This window comes from Bubalus kerabau, chromosome 7 (genome assembly GCF_029407905.1).
Source record: "Bubalus kerabau isolate K-KA32 ecotype Philippines breed swamp buffalo chromosome 7, PCC_UOA_SB_1v2, whole genome shotgun sequence".
Classification (NCBI taxonomy): domain Eukaryota; kingdom Metazoa; phylum Chordata; class Mammalia; order Artiodactyla; family Bovidae; genus Bubalus; species Bubalus kerabau.
In genome coordinates this window covers 95,949,132-95,970,716 of record NC_073630.1, presented here as the reverse complement: position 1 = coordinate 95,970,716, position 21,585 = coordinate 95,949,132, and the positions used below count along the sequence as shown (strand labels likewise).

The window sequence follows — 21,585 nt, the reverse complement described above, 5'->3', positions numbered from 1 at the left end:
GAAAAACTGAGGCTCAGAAAAATTAAAAACTTGCCCAAGTTCATCACAGATTTTACATGCAAGACACAACCTCCAGAGCCCATGTCTGAAACTATCACACTAATAAACCAACAAATGAACGACTCCCAGAATACACTGATGATGAGAAAACGCAAATAACAGCAATATATAATTAATAAGCAGGAGAAACTATAATCAGAGCCTCAGCTATCTCAATATAACAGTGACCATGCTGCTGCCGCTGCTGCTAAATCACTTCAGTCGTGTCCGATTCTGTGTAACCCCATAGATGGCAGCCCACCAGGCTCCCCCGTCCCTGGGATTCTCCAGGTAAGAACACTGGAGTGGGTTGCCATTTCCTTCTCCAATGCATGAAAGTGAAAAGTGAAAGTGAAGTCGCTCAGTCGTGTCCAACTCCTAGCGACCCCATGGACTGCAGCCTACCAGGCTCCTCCATCCATGGGATTTTCCAGGCAAGAGTACTGGAGTGGGGTGCCATTGCCTTCTCCGAACAGTGACCATGCATAAAAAATACGCCTTTTGAATTTAGGAGAGAAATCCAACTATCGGCAAGTGTGCATTTGCCAAGCATTTTTGTGACTGCCAGACTTTTGAGTAGAATGCTAAATTAGAATCTTCAGCACTCTTTCAATATGTGGCAATTGCAGCTTATAAATATCAAATTTTAATACGTCATTTAGTAGATTACTAAGCAGCCCTTGGTTGTATGCAAAAATGAAAATCTGTGGAATTACACATCCCTCACATATAATGAGTGAAGACTGTGCATTTGTTAAATTTACAGTCTGTCAAGAGGACCTGCATACCATACCTTGTGGATCATTCTTATAAAATGCTATATGCGAAATTAAGCCTCTTGCTTGAAATTTGTAGCCCTCTATCTCTTTATATCTCATAATTGTTTCATATATTTCTATATTAGTTTGAAATTTAGGACACAGAATTTTGTGAGAGGATTAAATTCAGTTAACACTTGCAACACACCCTACCTGTAGCTGTGGGACACTGGGGATAAAATGATGAGTGAGAATGGTTCTTATCATCTAGAAACTCACAGTCCACTCGGGGAGACACTGACAAGACAAGTGGAACCAAGTGAGATGGACCTTGAAGGTATGTTCTAGAAGGAGAGAGGGAAAAGTGATTCTTTGTGCCTTTCAATATTGGGGAAGGCTTGGATAATCCTTAGAATTCTGCCAAATGGAGAAGGGAGAAAACACACTGAGAAAAAAAAGTTTAAACACAAAAAAAGCACAAAGCTGTAGGAAAAATGGAACAGTATTAGGGAGTGACAAGTAACTCAGGGCAATTTATTTATTTAAAGTTATATGCATGTACTACCATACTAATGACATTGTAAAGAAAAGAAAGTGAAATCACTCAGTCGTGTACAACTCTGTGAGACCCCATGGACTATAGTCTGCCAGGCTCCTCCATCCATGGCATTTTCCAGGCAAGAATACTAGAGTGGGTTGCCATTTCCTTCTCTAGGGGATCTTCCCAACCCAGGGATTGAACCCAAGTCTCCCACATTGCAGGCAGACTCTACCATCTGAGCCAGCAGGGAACATGTGAAAACAAATATAAATAGAACTTCTAAGGAAAAAATAAGCAATTATAAAGATACTGCTAATTATGAACATGGGCTTCTCAGGTGGCTCAGTGGTAAAGAATCTGCCTGCCAATGCAGGAGATGCAAGAGACAAGCATTTGATCCCTGGGTCAGGAAGATCCCCTGGAGTAGGCATTGGCAACTCACTCCAATATTCTTGCCAGGAAAATTCCATGGACAGAGGAGCCTGGCTGGCTGCAGTCCACGGGGTTGCAAACAGTCAGACATGACTGAGCACCCACGCAATCATGAACATGGTAAAATTAAGTAGTTTAAAAAGTGAGAACTAAAAGCTCATTAACTTGTTTTCTAATTTTGCAACGTTTAACAATAAGAAACTAAGCGATTTATTTGTACTTGTCTGGGTGCTTTATTTTTCCAGGAGAGAGTTATACTAGCAAAGGTTGTGAGAACTAATAAAAGCTTGATACTCTACTTGGGAATCTTTATGAGCCATCCCTTCCATAAACACAAAAATTAGAGTCACATCAGATTCTATTTATACTTTGCGCACACACACACACACACACACACACACAAAGATATGGCTAATCATAATGGCATTATCAACTAAAACTTCAAACCCCAATATATGCTTAAGCAGGAGCCTGTCATTAAAGATGGAGACTGTAAATTTCTATTTCAAAGGTTCTTTGCCATAATTTAAATTTTGAGGGCCAGTTTTTGTCATTTGTGATTAGGAGTTTATTGTCTTAAGTCTAAAATTGCTGAAGGCTCACATTAGATGTAGCCCCAGTCCCTTGGGCTGACTGTATTATTTTCTTGGCTTAAAGTTTAGTATTGTCTTTAATTCATAATTTCTTTGTGAGAATTACTATTATTTTTTTGTATTTGGGTGTACTGGATCTTAGTTGCGGCTTGCAGGATCTTTAGTTGTGGTAAGCAGGATCTAGTTTCCCGACCAGAGATCAAATCCAGGCCCCCTGCATTGGGATTGGGTCTTAGCCACTGGACCACCAGAGAAGGCCCAGTGAGAATTATTTAAAATTATTTTCCTTCTCGGTTAAGATTAATTTGAAACTAGATAAATATCATCTGTAAAGCTACTCCACAGGCATGTAAATAGCAATAAAGTGACAATATAACCTGAGAGCAAACAGCAAGGATGCCACTCTCAGCCTCTTCCAGTTGTAGAATATTCCTTAGGATACTTCCCCTACTGCCCAAGACATGAGGTCACCCAAGTGAAAACAGCTGTGTCCATCTGTAGCTTGTGGGGCATCTCCCTCACCAGTACATGAATGCAATGAGCACAGTACCAGAAACACAGCAGACATTCAACACACATAAAAAAAGTAGATCTTTGTAGTCAGGTCTCGAAGACCTTGATCTTATAAGCAATTAACCACTGCAGAGTTGTTTTGGAGCTTTGTTTATTTATTGTTTTAGCAAGAAATTGAGTTATCAGATCTGGCTTTTAGGCTTATAAAGTGAGCAGCAGAGTGGGGAATGGGCTGGAGTTGGAGAGGGAAGAGTAGAGGCCAGGAGACTGGTAAGGAGGCTAATGCAATGGTCCAGGTGAAAGATACAAGAACCTGAACTATGGCAGAGGCCAAGTGAATGGATATGAGATAAAGTTCAGGAGATGGGGTTGACAGCACTTGATGACTAATTGGAGTAGAGTCAGGGGGTGAGGAAAGTGTTTGGGATTAATTCAAATTGTCTTGTTTGGATGCTTGTGAGCTCAATAACACAGGAGGAGTGAGTTTGGGGGAAGCATGATGAAGGCTGGTCTGGACATGCTGAATTTGAGCCTGGAGAGACCCAGCAAGAAGCAGGCAGTGTGAGACTAGAGTTCAGGAGGAAAGCCCGGGGGAGTTGGTGATTTGGAGGTGATAATTAAAATAATATTTGATAAGATTTCTCCCAAGAGGAGGATATATTTGAAAGAGGGATCCATCCTATCACTTCTTAGCTTTAAAATTATTGGCCACCTGTGATCTAAAAGATGAAATCCAAATGTCCTTTTTTTTTTTTTTTTTGGCCCTGCTGCATGGCTGTGGGGTCTTTAATTGCCTGACCAGGGACTGAACCCAGGCTACATCAGTGAAGGTGTCGAGTCCTAACCACTGAAAGGCCAGGGAATTTCCCAAATCCAAATGTCTCAATCTGATAGTCAAAACCCTGCCCAGTTTAGTACCAGCATATCTCTTGCTCAGTCATTTATTCAACCCACCAGCCTTCATAAAGAGCCTGGCTATACCATGGTATATGCTAGGGACAGAGAGATAATAAGTCTTGGTTGTTGCCTTGGCAGGAGGCAGGGGTCAACTGCGGAAGAGACACTAAAACAGACCATTAGGCATGTAGTTGCTCAGCTGTGTCCAACTCTTTATAACCCCATGGACTGTTGCCTGCCAGGCTCTGCTGTGCATGGAATTCTCCGGGCAAGAATACTGGAGTGGGTTGCCATGCCCTCCTCTAGGTGATCTTCCCAATCCAGGGACTGAACTCAGGACCCCCACTCTGCAGGCAGATTCTTTACTGTCTGAGCCAGACCAGGGAAGCCCAAAACAGACCATTAGCTTTCAGTAAAATCAGGATAGGAATAGGGATGATCTCATAGGGTTGTGGCAAGAGTTAAGTGAGTTTATACACATAAAGCCCTTAAAATGGTGCTGAATATGCAATAACTATAATTATTATAGGAGAGGCATATACTAGGGCTGGTGGTGTGGCTCCCTTGACTGGGCAACCACTGAGCCGAATCTTGAGGGGAATTTAAGCTAGCCAGGATAAGCAAAGACCTGCCTGAACGTCTTCCTGTTTCCTTGTGTAGTGGGTTGAATAGTGGCTGCCCAAAATTTATGTCCAAATCTCTGGACCCTGTGAATGTCACTTTATTTGTAAAAAGGTAAGGATTTGCAAATGCAAGTAAATTCAGGTTCTTATGATCAGATCATCCTGGATTATCTGAGTGAACCCTAAATCCTAAATCCAAATCTTATAAGAGATGGAAGAGGAGAGGCACAGAGAAGAAAGACCAGGTGAAGATGGAAACAGAGATGGGAGTGAGGTGGCCACAGGCCAAGGAATGCAGGCAGTTACCAACTGCGGTGCTGGAGAAGACTCTTAAGAGTCCCTTGGTTGGTCAATCCTAAAGGAAATCAACCCTGAATATTCATTGGAAGGACTGATGCTGAAGATGAAGCTCCAATACTCTGGCCACCTAACATGAAGAGCGGACTCATTAGAAAAGACCCTGATGCTGGGAAAGATTGAGGGCAGGGGGAGAAAGGAGTGACAGAAGATGAGATGATTGGGTGGCATCATCAATTCAATGGACATGAGTTTAAGCAAACTTTTGAAGATGGTGAAGGACAGGGAAGCCTGGTATGCTGGAGTATGTGGGGTCTCAGAGTCAGACACAGCTGAGTGACTGAACAACAACAACATCCAGGAGATGGAAGAGGGAAAGGAGGATTCTCTCCTAGAGTCTCCAGAGGGAGGGTGGCCCTGCCCACAACTCGATTTCCAATGTCTCAGCCCCTGAGCTGTGACAGAATAAATCTGTTATTTCATGACACCCACACCCCAGTTTGTGATAATGCATTCTAGCAGCCCCAGGAAATGAATAGATCATGCTATTCTGAGTCCTCTCCACAACTAATTCTTTGTCAGTGGGGAACACAGTCCTACCTCTCACAGAACACATGATCTTGTTGAGGGGACCACATGAAAATGAACAAATACAGAAGTTATTGTTAATAGCAGAATGTTAGGTGCTATGCAAGTTAAGTGCAAGAACTGTATATCCAATTGCCCACTTGCCATCTCTACTTAAATGTCTAATGGGCATCTCAAACCTCACTTTCCCCAAACAGAAGTGCCTGGAAGTGGAAGCTGATTTATCCACATGGTCAGGAAAGCCCTCTGGGAGGGGGTGACATCTGTAGGAATGATGAGGGTGAGCTAAGACGGTGACCAAAGGCGAGCGGTTCAGAGCAAGGTGCTGGTGTCTTGTTTTGTTTTAGGAAGGAAAGCAGCCCTTGGGGATGAAGAGAGGAAGAGGATGAAGACACAAGGAGAGGGGCAACAGAAGGAGTAAAGGTCCCGTGGAGGCAGGGGGGATGTGGGGCTCAGGTGAGAGAGCAGATCAGGGGTCAGGGTCTTTGAAGGGAAATAGTAAGAAGAGGGCAGGGGCTAAACGATGGCCGGCTCTACTCAAACTTCCAGGGTCTGAAGCCTGGCTCTGCCTCTTACTGGTGACGAAATAGCAGGAAATTACATTATTTGGATCTTGAAGCCCTCCACTATAAAATAAGGGTACTACTAGCTCCTACCTCATAGAAATCTGTTGGGAGAAATAAATATATTCATAAGTGTGAAGTATTTGGCTCCATGTCTGGCACAGAGCATGCAATCAATGTCATTATTACTACTAAGATCATGAGAAGAAACACCAATTCAGAGTCAGAATGTGAGCACTGGAAACAACTTCAGAATTATCTGTTCCAATTTCCCCATGAAGAAATGGAGGTCCCAAAAGTTTGTACATTGGCCAATTTAGAGATAGTTACATGGGACTTCCCTGGTGGTCTGGTGGTTAAGACTCTGCTTCCAATGTAGAGGCTATGGGTTTGATCTCTGGTTGGGGAACTAAGATCCCATTTGCTGCGTGTGGCCATACATAAATAAATAAATAAAATTTAAAAATTAAGGCAGAGTCAAGACTACAGTAGTTACTTGAAAGTCTGTGCCTTTTCTAGCTGAGCATCACAGACAAATTTGGGAATCTTAAGAATGTAGGTGGTAAGTGAGTCTGGGAAAACAGACAACATCCTTCAGGTAGAACCCAGAGAACAAGCAAAGAACATGGAAAGAAGAGTTAACAAGGGAGAGTCAGAGTTGGGTCTGAGAGGTGAGAGAAGAACCAGGAAAGAGTAAAGATTGTAGAAGCCAAGACAGAGATTCCAAAGGGAGAAAATAGTCAACTGGGTCAAGTACTCCAGAGAGTTGAGGAAAGATTATGCCTCTGGTACAAAATGCTAGATTTGATGTCAACTTGATGTGAGCACCAATTCCACAAGACACTGAGCTCTGAAACTTGATTTTCCTATACACAGAACATCAGAATATACATGGAAAATCTGTTGACTCCTTTAACAAACTTTTAGCCTGTATCTTGTAAAGTTGGCAATGGAGGGAGACTTTCCAATCAGGGAGGGTTCAGTGGACCTTCCTCCAGACCCTGAAATTAACCTCATTCTTGGGGTGTCTCACCCTAAGGTAAATTACAGCCACAACAGCAGACTGGCCTTACCAGGACAAACCAGGATTTTATAGTTCCTCTCATTGCCATAGTATGGCTGAGATGGGTCAAATATTTAAGCAAGATACTAAAGATTAGATCTCTAATGCTGGGGCTAGTTATAGATCTTTTTTCTTCTCTTTCTAGGCTCCCTCCCTCTGTGTGTGTGTGTGTGTGTGTGTGTGTGTGTGTGTTAGTCGTTCCATCGTGTCCAACTCTTTGTGAACCCCATGGACTGTAGCCCACCAGGCTCCTCTGTCCATGGGATTCTCCAGGCAAAAATACTGGAGTGGGTTGCCATTCCCTTCTGGGATCTTCCCGATCCAGGGACTGAACCTAGGTCGCCTGCTTTGCAGATAGGTTCATTACCATCTGAGCCACCGGAGGAAGCCCCGGGTTCCTCCATAGAAAAATTCAAATAATCCCATAACTTTCAAACGCCATTTCAATGCTCAGGACTCCAGCTCTGACCCCATCCTTGAATAACTGCCTATTCTAGATCATTCCTTAGGTGGCTAATGTTCATCCCAAACTTAACCTTTCCAAAAGGGAATGCTTGACTTCCTGTCCCCAAATCAGATCTTACCCTGATAGTTCCAATCTTGGTGAATTTATATTCAACCCACCAGCACATTCTCCAGATCTCAGTCCTTCTCTACATCCAATACCTTGCCATTCCAAGCTACCACCATCTCTTGCCTGGCCCTCTGCAACTGTCTCCTAATTTTGTTTCTACTTTGCATCCCCGATAATCTATCCTTAACACAGCAGCCAGATATTTTGTTATACATAAATCACATGCAGCTGTCTTGATTATAAACCCCCAATAGTCTCCCATCACACTTAAACTAAAACCCAAAACCCACTAGACCTTGCAAGACCCAGATCCTGCTCATGGCTAAGACTTCTCATCTCACACTTTCCTCTCTCATTATGCTCTAGCTTAGCCTCTGGTTTTCTCTGTTCCTCAAATACACCATTTGTTGTTGTTCAGTCGCTCAGTCGTGTCCAGCTCTTTGAGACCCCATGGACTGAAGCACACCAGGCTTTCCTGTCCTTTACCTTCTCCTGGAGCTTGCTCAAACCCACATCCATCAAGTCGGTGATGCCATCCAACCCTCTCATCCTCTGTCATCCCCTTCTCCTCCTGCCCCCAATCCCTCCCAGCATCAGGGTCTTTTCCAATGAGTCAACTCTTTGCATGAGGTGGCCAAAGTATTGGAGTTTCAGCTTTAGCATCAGTCCTTCCAATGAACACCCAGGACTGATCTCCTTTAGAATGGACTGGTTGGATCTCCTTGCAGTCCAAGGGACTCTCAAGAGTCTTCTCCAACACCACAGTTCAAAAGCATCAGTTCTTTAGTGCTCAGCCTTCTTTATGGTCCAACTCTCACATTCATACATGACTACTAGAAAAACCATAGCTTTGACTATACAGACCTTTGTTGGCAAAGTAATGTCTCTGCTTTTTAATATGCTGTCTAGGTTTGTCATAGCTTTTCTTCCAAGGAGCAAGTGTTTTAATTTAAAACATATATGTAATTTTTAATTTGTCAGTTATACCTCAATAAAGCTGGGGGAATATAATGAATGCTTGATGGGAATTTTCTGTTGGTCCAGTGGTTAAGAATCTGCCTTCAGTGCAGGGGATGCAGGTTTGATCCCTGGTCAGGGAACTAAGATCCCACATGCCACAGAACAACTGAGCCTGAGCACTCTGGAACCTGTACACCACAACTAGGGAATCCATACGCTGCAACAAAAGATCCCACATAATGCAATGAAGATCCCAACACAGCCAAATAGATAAATATTTTTTTAAATAGTGTATGCTTGGGCAACTCTCCCCAATTAAAAAACCAACAACAGTTTCTTTCCTTGTTAGGAATATACTTGATAATAAAGCATAAACAATTATAAACACTTTTTTTTTTCTTTTTTGATAAGCATTTTGTGAAATAAGACAGAGAACAGACTTGTGGTTGCTGGGGGGACAGTGGGGAGGGAATGGATGGGGAATTTGAGGTTAGCAGATGCAAAGGGATATTTTATATAGAATGGATTAACAACAACGTCCTGTTGTACAGCACAGAAAATTGTGTATTCAATATGCTGCGATAAGCCATAATGGAAAAGAACATGAGAAAGAACATATATATGTATATAACTGAGTCATTTGCCTGTACAGCAGAAATTAACACATTTTAAATCAACTATCCTTCAATAAAATAAATTTGAAAGAAGAGCTTGGTGAGATAAATGTATCAGAATTCTTGTGCTCATATGACAAAAATTTATAGCAGTTCTACAAACAACCAGCATTTTTGCATGTGAAGTGATATGCTTTAAGCATCTGAACTATCAATCATAAAGCGTTAATAAGAAAAGAAAATGAATTATCTTTTCATTGTGAAAATTTTGATTAAATGATCAAGAGTATATACTAAATAGAAAAAGTTGTCATAGAAGTTTATTGGGCAATTAATTTATAAACACATCATGCTAATTTATATGGAATTCATGGCATTTTGCTAGCTTTCTATAATATCACATTCAGTTCTTGTTTGATTCTTAAAATCTTTTGGTCATACTCAGCAGCATGTGGGATCTTAGGCCTCTGATTAGAGATCGAACCCACACCCCTTGCTTTGGAAGCAATCTCTTAACCACTGGGCCATTTGGGAAGTCCCACATCACACTCATTTCTGACATAACATTAGTTAGTCCTTCTGAAATGTTTTCCCATCCTGCTCCCCTCTCCTCCACCTTCACCTGACTGTCTCCTCATCACTGAGGTCTCCACTGATTAATATCTTCAAAGAGAGACCTTCCTCGTCCATCCTGGCCAGAATAGCTCTCCAGTCAATATCTTATCACTTGGCTCTTGTACCTGATCACTGACATTTTCTTATTTATTTTTATGTTTATTTTCTGTCTTTTCCCTACTGGATCTAGGTTTCCTAAAAGAGAATCTGTCTGTTTGGTTTATCGTTGCATTCCAGCTCCAGCAAAGTGCATACATGGTAGGCCCTTGATAAATATTGATGAAAAACTTAATGACTAAAGGCTCAGGACAGGAGAAGAGAAATAAATGCAGTGAGCCCCATATTATTAGATCATCTGACTTGTAAATTAGTGCCCTTGACCTCAGCTTGTAGTCCAGCATAAAAATGCTTTCCCCTGGCTATTTCAGAGCACCCTGGGGAGTATCCAGGCTTCTGGAAGTCCAAATCTGAGAGAGACAGAGGAGAAGGAGGAGAAAGGGTGGGGGCGGTGAGGAGGAGAAGAGAGAAGAGAAACAGAAGGGGAGGGGGAGAAGGAGGAGAGAGAGAAAGAGGGAGGGTGGGCTAGCACCCTGGGGGTCTCTCCTGCCTTTTGTGGTGCACCTTAGCTCCAGCTTTAACCTGGAGGGTTGACACTGGGCAGCTCCACCCTCTTGGGTGGAGATTTCCACTCTACAGCCACAGTAGAAGTTTGGACAGAAGGCAAAGAACAAGCCCATCAGTATACATCCTACAAAACATACATATATATTAATAGCAAGGAGAGCTACTTCCTGCAAGACAATGATCTCTGTCCTACACACTTCCCATACTTGTTCTGAGGATCAAATAAAGGAGAATAAGCTGGAATGTGACACGCATTCATGAGTCACTATACTACACTGTTAGCTGAGCGATTGCTCCTGGCAAAATGCCATTTGTGTTACTCATACCGTAGTACTAAAGATTTACGTCAGTGATTCCATGGTATCCTCTCACTCCTAGATGACTTCACTATCCTCATTCAACACCCCAAGTCACAGTTCTGTGATGGATCTCCTCCAAAGCCTCTCACTTCCACTACATGTGGTCAGGCTCTTAATCTCGTCATCAAGTCTAAAATCATTTTATTTTGAAAGCCTTAAGCCTCAAAACCTAAGAATATCTGATGTCCTACTTACAGTAACCTAAACTTCTAGCTCTATATACACTTACTGCCTTGTACCTACTTTTCAACCCCATCAAGACGTCCTCAAATACCTCCTCCCCATCTCTTAGCCCCCTAATTAATGCAATAGCCATTTTTCTTCTTTCTGTTCTCAGTGGAGGAGTGGCTCTCTATCCTCTCCCAGGGAATCTCTCCATCTGAACTCTGGACTCCAGTCCTACCCCCACACCCTGTGTCATCAATTATTTACCCTCTCCTCTAGGTCTTTCAACTTATCCTTTCTTGGCTTTTTTCCCTCAGCACATAGACACGATCATATCTCTTCTAACAACTACCAAAAACAGATCTTAGGTTACATGATCTGATAGTCCCCATATCTAGAATTCTCTTTCTCCTCCTTTTTTCAGAGTCAAATCTTTCTCCCCCTAATCACTCCACACCCCTCCATAACCTGAGGTCTGTCCTCACCATTCTCCTGAGACTGCTCCAGACCTGGCCCCAGTGACCTAACAGGCTAGGGTCACATTTCACCTCTTATCTAACTTGGCATCAACTCTAGAAGTCTGCTCCCCCTTCTGGTTCTGTGCTTCCTTGCCCCCTCTAACTGCTCCTTCTAAGTTTCCTAACAGGTTTATTTCCCTTTTTCACCCTCCACCCCCTTCCCTTCCCACTGCTGGCGTATCTCTTTCTAAGCAATTTTTATCATCACCTGTGGCTTAAATGACTGCTTGTATACACTAACGGCATACATTCTTGGAGCCTCCAATCTATATGGCCAACTGTCTTTTAGACATTCTTGTTTTTAAGGCCTGTAGCCATTTCAAACTTAGTGTGACCCAAGCTGAACTGATCATCTTTCTTGTTTCCGAAACTGACTATTCGTTCTACATTTACTGTTTGTGTATATGGTTAACATATCCATCTAGCGAGTTGGCCAGATACGTGAAAGAAGCCAGCTTGTTCCTCACCTCCGACTCCTCTGGCTCCAGATCCTATTGACATGGCCCCATCTCTCCAATCTATCCATTTGTCTCTTTCTCTGACACTGTTGAACGTAGACCTTTTGGCCCCCTTTTCTGGATTATGTCAGTCATTTCCAAACTGTTCTTCCTGCTGGCCTCCATCTCCCTCCTCCAGCCTAAAAATTTGATATTGCCTTTTTTTCCCTTTGTCATTGTTATTCAGTTATGTCTTTTTTCCTTCAGTGTCTTTTTCGAACTAAAAAGGAGTATACTCTTATTGTAAAATAGCTAATCGCTTATAAGGCTATAAAGAAAAAGTTAAAGTTACCCTGATCCAGTCCTCAAATCTTACTCCCAAATACACTTGCATTTCTTCTACTTCAACCTTTTTATTTTTTTTTTCTAAAGCTTTTATAGGTCTTTCTTTCTTTTTTTTGGCACACTGTGCAGCATGTGGAATCTTAGTTCTCCAAGCAGGGATCGAATCCACGTCCCCTGCAGTGGATTCTTAACCACTGGACCACCAAGGAAGTCCCTCTTCTACTTTAAGGGGCATTTTTTTTCCCCTCATATTTTATTTTATTTTTTCCCCTCATATTTTAATATCTCTGAAATCAAACTGTATCATACAGTCAGTGTTGTCTAAGATTTTATTAAATACATTATTGCTCTGCAATGTGCTATTTTTACTTATTAATATGGGTCAGGCTTACTCCTTGGAAGAAAAGTTATGACCAACCTAGATAGCATATTGAAAAGCAGAGACACTACTTTGCCAACAAAGGTCCGTCTAGTTAAGGCTATGGTTTTTCCAGTGGTCATGAATGGATGTGAGAGTTGGACTGTGGAGAAAGCTGAGTGCCGAAGAATTGATGCTTTTGAACTGTGGTGTTGGAGAAGATTCTTGAGAGTCCCTTGGACTGCAAGGAGATCCAACCAGTCCATTCTGAAGGAGATCAGCCCTGGGATTTCTTTGGAAGGAATGATGCTAAAGCTGAAACTCCAGTACTTTGGCCACCTCATGTGAAGAGTTGACTCATCGGAAAAGACTCTGATGCTGGGAGGGATTGGGGGCAGGAGGAGAAGGGGACGACAGAGGATGAGATGGCTGGATGGCATCACTGACTTGATGGACGTGAGTCTGAGTGAACTCCAGGAGTTGGTGATGGACAGGGAGGCCTGGCGTGCTGTGATTCATGGGGTCGCAAAGAGTTGACATGACTGATCGACTGAACTGAACTGAACTGATGGGTCAGGATTCCAAATCAGCACTTATCTCCAGGATGATCTTTCTAAACATCAAATCTGGTTGGGTCACTACCCTCCCCCAAATTCTTCAAAGCTTCCCCTCCTTACCCCATCTCCACTTCCTAGGGCCCTCATCATCTGACTCTCTCCTACTTTTGCAAGTTTTGTTTCCAGCACATCTTCACACATCCTCTTCCTCAAAGTCAAGTATATGCATTTGCAGTTAGTTCCCCAAATAGACTCTGCTGAGCCAGATCTTGGTGCTTTTGCACCTTTGTTTCCTCTGCCTCTTCCTCACCTCTTCTATTCCAAGTTGCCTCTTATTGGAAAACTGTCCCCGATCCTCTGCAAGCTAAGCCTGAGTTCTTCCTTTATGCACTGTCTCTCAGTTTCTCCAGCATCAGATGCATGTCTTTGTTAAGTTACTTAACACAAAGGTTTAAGCCTCTTTTACTTGTTGCTTCCAATAAATCATTAGCTCTCAAGTATGTGTTCTTTATACTCATTTCCAGCAGTGCCAGGGCAACATAAAGGGTTAGTTGCTCAGTTGTGTCCAGTCTGTGCGACCCCATGGACTGACCATGCGAGGCTCCTCTGTCTAAGGGATTCTCCAGGCAAGAATACTGGAGTGGGTTGCCATGCCCTTCTCCAGGGGATCTTCCTGACCCAGAGATTGAATTTGAGTCTTCTGCTTTGCAGGCAGATTCTTTACAGTTTGAGCCACCAGAGAAGCCCTCTGAGCTACTAGGAAAGCTCAACATAGTGCCCCACAAATATTTCTGGAAATAATGAACTGTATATGAGGGAAGCATAAAAATGTTCCTTGAGATATGGTGAAGAGCATTTTTATAGGCCATTACCTTAACCTGGGACAAGAGAGAAACAGGAGGAGAGAAGGGGGACTTCCCTGGTGGTCCAGTGGCTAGGACTCCATGCTCCCAATGCAGAGGGCCTGAGTTCCATCCCTGGTAAGGGGACTAGATCCCACATGCCTCAACTAAGGGTTTGCTTGCCATGACTAGGACCTGGCACAACCAAATAAATAAGTAAATATTTTAAAAAAAAAAGAAAAGAGCGAGGACAGAAAGTCTGGACACTAAACCACCTGGGCACCCAGAAAGCTAAATAATGGGGTTTTTCTTCCTTTTCCCCATTTTCTACTCCTCCAGACCTAGTTCCACCCTCAACCAAAGATAACCTGATTTCAACAACCATGACTTTGATGACCCCTTCCTTTCTTTCTAGTCTAAGTGCTTCAAGTTCAAACCTCTATGTCATCACCCTCTCTTGCCACAAGTACCCTATCCAGTTTTGAAAAGTACTAAAGGGGGATTCTTTCCACTTGCCACCCTTCAGTGCCCATCTGAGTTTTCCGTTTGTCTTCCCTCCTATCCCAGGTGTGGATACACCTGGCAGGTCCATCAAGATTCCATTAGGAAAAAAAAAAAAAGAAAAGAAACTCAAGTGCAATACAAAACCTTTGTTTTAATAACTATTCTAAAGGCTTGAATATCTAGGCTTCCCTGATAGCTCAATTGGTAAAGAATTCGCCTGCCATGCAGGAGACCCCAGTTCGATTCCTGGATCGGCAAGATCCGCTGGAGAGGGATAGGCTACCCCCTCCAGTATTCTGGCCAGGATAATCCCCATGGACAGAGGAGCCTGACAGGCTGCAGTCCACGGGGTTGCAAAAAGTAACTTTCACTTTCAAAAGCTTGATGTTAATGTGGAGACCTCAGTGGAAAACACTTACCCCCTCTTAACCCTGTTTTGGGTTCAGATTCAAGAAAATGACAAAAATAGACAAAAATGTTTCCCAGTTCTTCTTTCTGACCTAAATAATTTAAAGCCAACGGTTCCAATTCACTCATGGAAAAGTACCAGGGTATGTTGGAGACTTAAACCAAGCTCAGCTAATATGACCTATGTGTCAGTCAGTAAAACTGGCCCATGATAACACAAGTTGACAATTATGAGGCCAAGATACTTTCAATACCTTCCCTTAGCAGAAAGGACAGGGGCTCATGAAACAATTAAAAATAGTAGAGCAAAAGAAGAAAAAGTGGAAAGATGAAGGGAGTACAAGAAGGAAGACTGGCACTGATGTGGAGGAGAAAATAGGAAATACGGCCAGCAGAGGATATAAAAAATAAGCATATTTGCTGTTACAGTTGGGGTGAGGATAAACAGCCACAACAGAAGGCAATAAGAAGGCAGCTAAAGAAAAGAATGGGAGAGGGCAGGGAATCAGATAGGTAAGTAGATAAAACAAGAAAAGTATTTGGGCCTGTTGTATAGCTGAGCGCCAAAGAATTGATGCTTTTGAACTGTGGTGTTGGAGGAGACTCTTGAGAGTCCCTTGGACTGCAAGGAGATCCAACCAGTCCATTCTAAAAGAGATCAGTCCTGGGTGTTCTTTGGAAGGACTGATGCTAAAGCTGAAACTCCAATACTTTGGCCACCTCATGCGAAGAGCTGACTCATTGGAAAAGACTCTGATGCTGGGAGGGATTGGGGGCAGGGGGAGAAGGGGACGACAGAGGATGAGATGGCTGGATGGCATCACCGACTCAATGCACATGGGTTTGGGTGAACTCCGGAAGTTGGTGATGGACAGGGAGGCCTGGCGTGCTGCAATTCATGGGGTCGCAGTCAGACACGACTGAGCGACTGAACTGAACTCAACTGAAAGACTGATAAAGAAACAGAACAGGACCAGAAGGATTATTTCAGGATGAACATGTGGACAGGTAAAATGTAGAAGAAGCAACGGTTAGGAAACGTGCTGTAATTCTACTGTCTTGAAGAGGCCAAGATTTTCATACTAGAGTTTGTCAAGCTCTAGTCTACAAATGGGACTTCCCTGGTGGCTCACTGGTAAAGAATCTGCCAATGCAGGAAATGCAGGTTCTATCCCTGGGTCAGGAAGATCCCTTGAAGGAGGAAATGGCAACCCACTCCAGTATTCTTGCCTGGAGAATCCCCATGGACAGAGGAGCCTTGTGTCCATGGGTCACAAAGAGTTGGACACGATTTAACAACCACAAAGTCCATGGGTCGCAAAGAGTTGGACACGATTTAACAACCACAAAGGCACACAGGCAGTCTACAAGTACCTGGAATTAGGAAGTTTACAGCCCCTCAGTGGAGAATGAGAGTCAAGCTGAATGCTGGGAACAACCTGGTCGAATCCAGCCAGCCTGTACTGCCTTCACATTCTGAATGCCTGGAGGAAATGTGACATTTGGAGGGAACCAACTTCACCACTTGAGTCAACACAGAAGAGACTATACAAATCTCTTCTGTTCATAAATTTTGGAGTAAATAAGAGCAGGGGCACCAAATAACTTAACTGTCCATTTCAGCTACTAGGGAATTCACACATCAAATTTGATTTTTTCAGCAGCTTAGCGTGAGACTGCTAGGAAGGAAAAAGGCCTTCCTGTAACCAACCTGTAACCTTCAGAGTGATTTCTCTTTTAAGTGCAGATTTTGGGCGTATTCGGACCCCTAGGAGCAAGCGTCCGGAGGAGTCGCCCCAGGGGTTATCCCGAGATCCAGATGGGCTTGCTTTGGATGCGAAATTTGTCTCCCACCCCACCCCCCCGCACCTCGATGCTGCCTCCGGGTATCTGAAATTATTAGCCTACAGCGTTAAAGTAAGGTGTGTTTGGAGAGATCGCAAGACGCTGGTTAATTTGCACCTTTTCCCCCACCCAGCGACTTCAGCCCGGACTTGCTCTAAGAAAGGAGCGGGCGAGAACAGCTCTTCTATTGTTTTCATTTCCTACGTGGCCGAAACCCAGAGGAGCGGCGGGTCGCCTACCTGCCTTCCCGCCCCGGGCCGGGAGCGGCTGCGCGACCGGCCGCGCGGTTCGTGGCCGCCGCCGGGTCGCCGGCCACCTCACCTATGGCTCTTTCTTCCCGGTTCGGACCCGCCTGACTCATTTGGGATGGGTGGCAGCGGTGGGGGAGACCTCACAGGGCGGAGGGACAGGAGGAGGCGGGCCAGGCCCTTCCCCCAAAGCCGGGGAGGAGGCGTTGCCAGGGCGCAGGTGAAGCCGGCTCCGGCCGATCCCGGGAACTTTCGCCGCGGGGAGTTGCGGCGCGCGGCGCGCAGGGCCGGCCCAGGGAGCCGCCCTCTCCCACCTGGGCGGCGCGCGGGGCCTGTGGCCGGGGGGAGCCCGCCAACCTCTCGGCACGTTCTGGGTCTGCCCGCAGGCCGCGGCTGATGGAGGCGGGTGGCGCCACTCTGGGCGCAGGTGACACACTCCAGGCCGGGGTTTCCGCTGGCGCGGGAGAGCGCCGGGAGGGCGAGACGCAGACACCTCGGGGTCGGGGGACGACGGGGCCGCGATGGCCCGGGAGCTGAGCCAGGAGGCCCTCCTGGACTTTCTCTGCCAGGCCGGGGGCCGGGTGACCAACGCCGCCTTGCTGAGCCACTTCAAGAGCTTCCTCCGCGACCCCGACGCGCCCCCCAGCCAGCAGCAGCGCCGCCGCGAGCTTTTCAAGGGTTACGTCAACTCGGTCGCCGCAGTGCGCCAGGACCCCGACGGCACCAAGTACGTGGTGCTCAAGAGGAGGTACCGGGACCTTGTAGGGGAGGAGGAGGGGCTGCGGCGACCCCGCGACCCGCCCGCGGGCGCCGCCCCTGCAGGGGGAGCTGCGCCCGGCTCCCCGCTCCCCGCGCGCCGGGGGGAACACCCGCCGCAACCGCAGCCAGGGAGGCGGATCCGCCGTGAGGAGGCGCCAGCAGGTGCCGCAGCCCCGGTCGCAGACGCAGGTTGCAATGGACTCCCCGCGGGCGGCGCCCGGGAGGCGGCGCGGGAAGGCGGCAGGCCGAGGGGCCGCTCCGGACATCGGGCGCCGGTGCCCGCGGCCGCCGTGGCGGCGGCTGCTCAGGACCGAGCCAGGTGCGCGGCGGCAGAGACGCAGGGCCGCTGCTGCTGGGAATGCCTCCAGAACGGCCTGGAGGGGCTCCCGGACCCCGCCACTAACAGCGCCAGCGCCGCGGAGAAGCCGGCCCAGTTCGACCGCGGGGCTCCCAGGCCGCAGTGGGAAGGTGTTCCCGCGGAGCCCCCGCCAGGGCCTGCCACGCCCCGCTCGCCTCCTGCCACCGTCGAGGCTGCTGCACCGCCCGCTGTCTTGTCCAGTCCCAGTCCCGCAGGAGATCCTCCCGCGCCGGTGACCCCGGGCTCCGTGCACTACTCCACTCTGCAGCAGCAGCAGCAGCGCACTCGCGAGTGGGTAGCCAGACACCCCCAGGTACCCGAGACCCGGGACCACGGCCCAGTCCGAGCCTGGTCGGTGCTGCCAGACGACTTCCCTCGGCTGCCCTCGGAGCAGGGCTCCTGGGTCCAGGAATCTGAGTCAGCGCCCGCGGAACCCCCTCCTCCTCCTCAGTCTCTCGTCGTTCCCACTGTTTCGGAAGTCTGGCCCGGGGTTTCTCAGCTGGCAGTCTTTCGCAGCATTCGTTGTCAGCTGTCCCTCCAGGATTTGGAGGACTTCGTGGAACAGGAGAGCCATGGCAGTGAGGAGAGCAGCAGCGGCCCCAAAGAGTCCCCTGGAGGTTCCGAAGACGGGCTGCGTCTGGCCCTGGGAGCCCCAGGTGGGAGAAGGCTCAGGAATCCAGCTGGGGCCCCTTCTCCAAAGGAGGCCAGGCCCACTAGGAGCCCCCAGGGCCTCAGGAATGTAGGGGATGCTCACACCTCTCAGCCGGTCTCCACAGGAGCTGATGGTCCTGCAGGCGACCCCCAACCTTTATCCTGGCCAGCTCCCAAACTAAGGAGATCCCTAAGGAGAAGCTCCAGGGCGGGGAGAGCCAAATTGTCCTCCTCTGATGAAGAGTGCCTTCAGGAGGATTTGCTGAAAAGGAGCCGGCGCCCACCCCGGTCCAGGAAACCCTCCAGAGTGGGAGCCATGTCCAGCCCAAGGGTGGATGCTGCATTGACACTAGCACATGCAGACATTAAAGCTGCTGCTGCCGCTGAGCGGGATCATCCACACAGCTGGCGGGTCCCTGGAGAGGACAGGCCCGTGGCCTTGGTCCCCCACAGATCTTCGGAGCACAAGTCATCCCTTGTCCCCCTCGATGCCAGGGAGCATGAATGGATCGTGAAGCTGGCCAGTGGCTCTTGGATTCGGGTGTTGAGTTTGTTCTGGGAGGACCCCCAGCTGGCTTTGCACAAAGACTTCTTGACCGGGTACACTGCCTTGCACTGGATAGCCAAACATGGTGCCCTCAGGGCCCTTCAGGACTTGGTCTCAAGTGCACAGAAAGCAGGGGTTGCTCTTGATGTCAATGTGAAGTCCAGCTGTGGGTACACCCCGCTACACCTTGCGGCCATTCACGGCCACCAGGGGATCATCAAATTGCTTGTGCAAAGGCTGGCATCTCGTGTAAACATCCGGGACAGCAGTGGGAAGAAGCCTTGGCAGTATCTGACCAGTAATACCTCTGGGGAAATATGGCAGCTACTGGAAGCCCCACGGGGCAAGCCCATTTTCCCTGCCTATTCGTTGGTTTGTAGCTCTTCCCCCACCAGGAAGGCCAAGAGCCGGGAAGTATCTCGACATGTCACCCGAAAGACTTCCTTAGCTGCACTCCTCAAAAGTCAGCACACCAAATGGAAGCTGGCCAACCAGTATGAGAAATGCCCCAGTCTGAGGGAAAGAGAAGAGGACAGTGACTGAGGGGAGCCCTTCTCTCCAACATGGCCTCCACACCCCCATCCTTGAGCTATTCAGTGAGAGAATCCAGGGGAGTTGGTTGAGAGGTCAAGTGAGATGGCCTGCCTGTTTACCTCCCTTTATTCTGTGTCAGCGCATCCTGGGCCTTCAAGGTCATCCAAGCTTTCTAATGGTGAATGTAGACAAGAGTCAGGTGCCTAAACCTAGGTGTTCTTCTCCTTCCTTTGCCACCTGGGCACAGGTGGCCACGCCATTCTCCCAAGCAGCCACCCCAGGCCTTGGCTAGAGAGGGAACAGATGTCTAACAAGAAGAGAGGCAATTCAAGGAACTGACAAGCCTCAAACAAAATCCTCTCGCTGGCTAGGAGTTCTCTGGCTTCCATTCATTTGGAGAATAAATCTTGGCTGAGAGGAAAAGTACCAGGTTTGAAATCAGATGGTTCCTCTTCTTTCCTCTCTCTCTCTTTTTTTTTTTTGCATTCGAATCGGTGCAATAAAATTATTACTGGAGAGTAGAAGTTGCACTAAGAGATTCATCTGCCCTATCCTCAGGTTTTCCTTTGAATACGATCTTTGGTGGCCAGTGCAAGAAAAGATTAATGCCTCTTTTCAGAGAAGCAGTTGGATAAGATCCAGTTGTGACTGACATTCAGGCCCTGCTTTAAAAAAAAAAATCAAAACTAAGGGGAACTTTCCAAATGTAAAAACTGTATGGCTCATTTACATAGTGACTGAAACCATCTTTTATGGAAACTCCTTCTGTGACAAATGGCAGAATTAGCATTAGTAGTTTTTAGTGGGTCTGAATGGCCAATATTCATACTCATGAAAAGAGAAATGATTTTGTTCTGGTTGGGTTGTGAGGTGAATGCATCCCCACCAGGAATTCTCTAAGCTGCTAAATATAATTTTATTTGCACTAAACTCGTTGCCAATTAAAATTAAATATTAGCCTTGAGTTAGTGCTGTGTCTAACAGGAAGTGCTCTTTTATTTGTTTGTGATTAGACTGATCTCTGTGGATCCATGGAATAAAAGAATGACTAGTTAATAAACTGCAACAGGACATCAAGATTTCAGAATGTCAGTTCAAAGAGAGTTGCAAGGTTAAGTGTCCAAATAGAAATAGTTAATTTTTTATGGAGATATTTTTATGTGCTGTGGCAATGATGTTGTATTTTTAATGTATTTTTGTGTTTCTTCTGGCTTCCCCCCCATTAAAATATCAACAGATATTTGTAGTTTATTGTTCTTCAATAATGCTGATTACTGTTAACTTTCTTCTTTACAAAATTGTGTCTCAGTGAATGTCAAATATTTTTGTTTCTTTGTAGTTTTACTTTATAATTTTGCTGAAATAAATATCGTTCTGTTCTATTAGAAAACAAAAAACAGGCAGAATAAATGAATCTAAGTATTACTTTTCTCCAAAAAGGCCTATACTCAGGATGAAACTTTAGCAAATCAAATCAAGAAAGCTACAGGCACAGATGGTAGGTGCATGGTTAGGAGAAATGAAATTTTTAAAGATAAAAGATAAACACTTATGTGAATACTCTAGTAAACCCGGTAAACCCGGTGATCTCCAAGGGCGGAAAAAATCACAAAAATGTCAACTTCTTTTAAAAATCAAGGAAATGTTTTTACTTTACCATGTTGTTATCACAGTGTCAATTTATTCAACAAGTATGTTTTCCTTAGTGCTGTGGAATTTATAAAGGTGAGCGGGAAACGACTTCTCCCCTCTTGAACTTAAAAAATCTAACAAGAGTTTTTGCTGATTGATTTATACCATACCTTTCTCCCAAAGTATCTTTTGAAGTTGCATTATATTAGATATAAGCTTTTGAA

General features: G+C 45.9%; 1 protein-coding gene across 1 annotated transcript; it reads left to right on the top strand.

The window, feature by feature from the left end:
• Window positions 1-17,268: 17,268 nt before the first annotated feature.
• Window positions 17,269-21,168, top strand: SOWAHB (sosondowah ankyrin repeat domain family member B). Its single transcript, XM_055588855.1, has one exon. The coding sequence runs from the start codon at window positions 17,402-17,404 to the stop codon at window positions 19,736-19,738; it is 2,337 nt and encodes a 778-aa protein (XP_055444830.1). The 5' UTR covers window positions 17,269-17,401; the 3' UTR covers window positions 19,739-21,168.
• Window positions 21,169-21,585: the final 417 nt, after the last annotated feature.

Bases quoted from the DNA above. Each gene is read 5' to 3' on its own strand.
- SOWAHB (XM_055588855.1), top strand. From the start codon at position 17,402: ATGGCCCGGGAGCTGAGCCAGGAGGCCCTCCTGGACTTTCTCTGCCAG.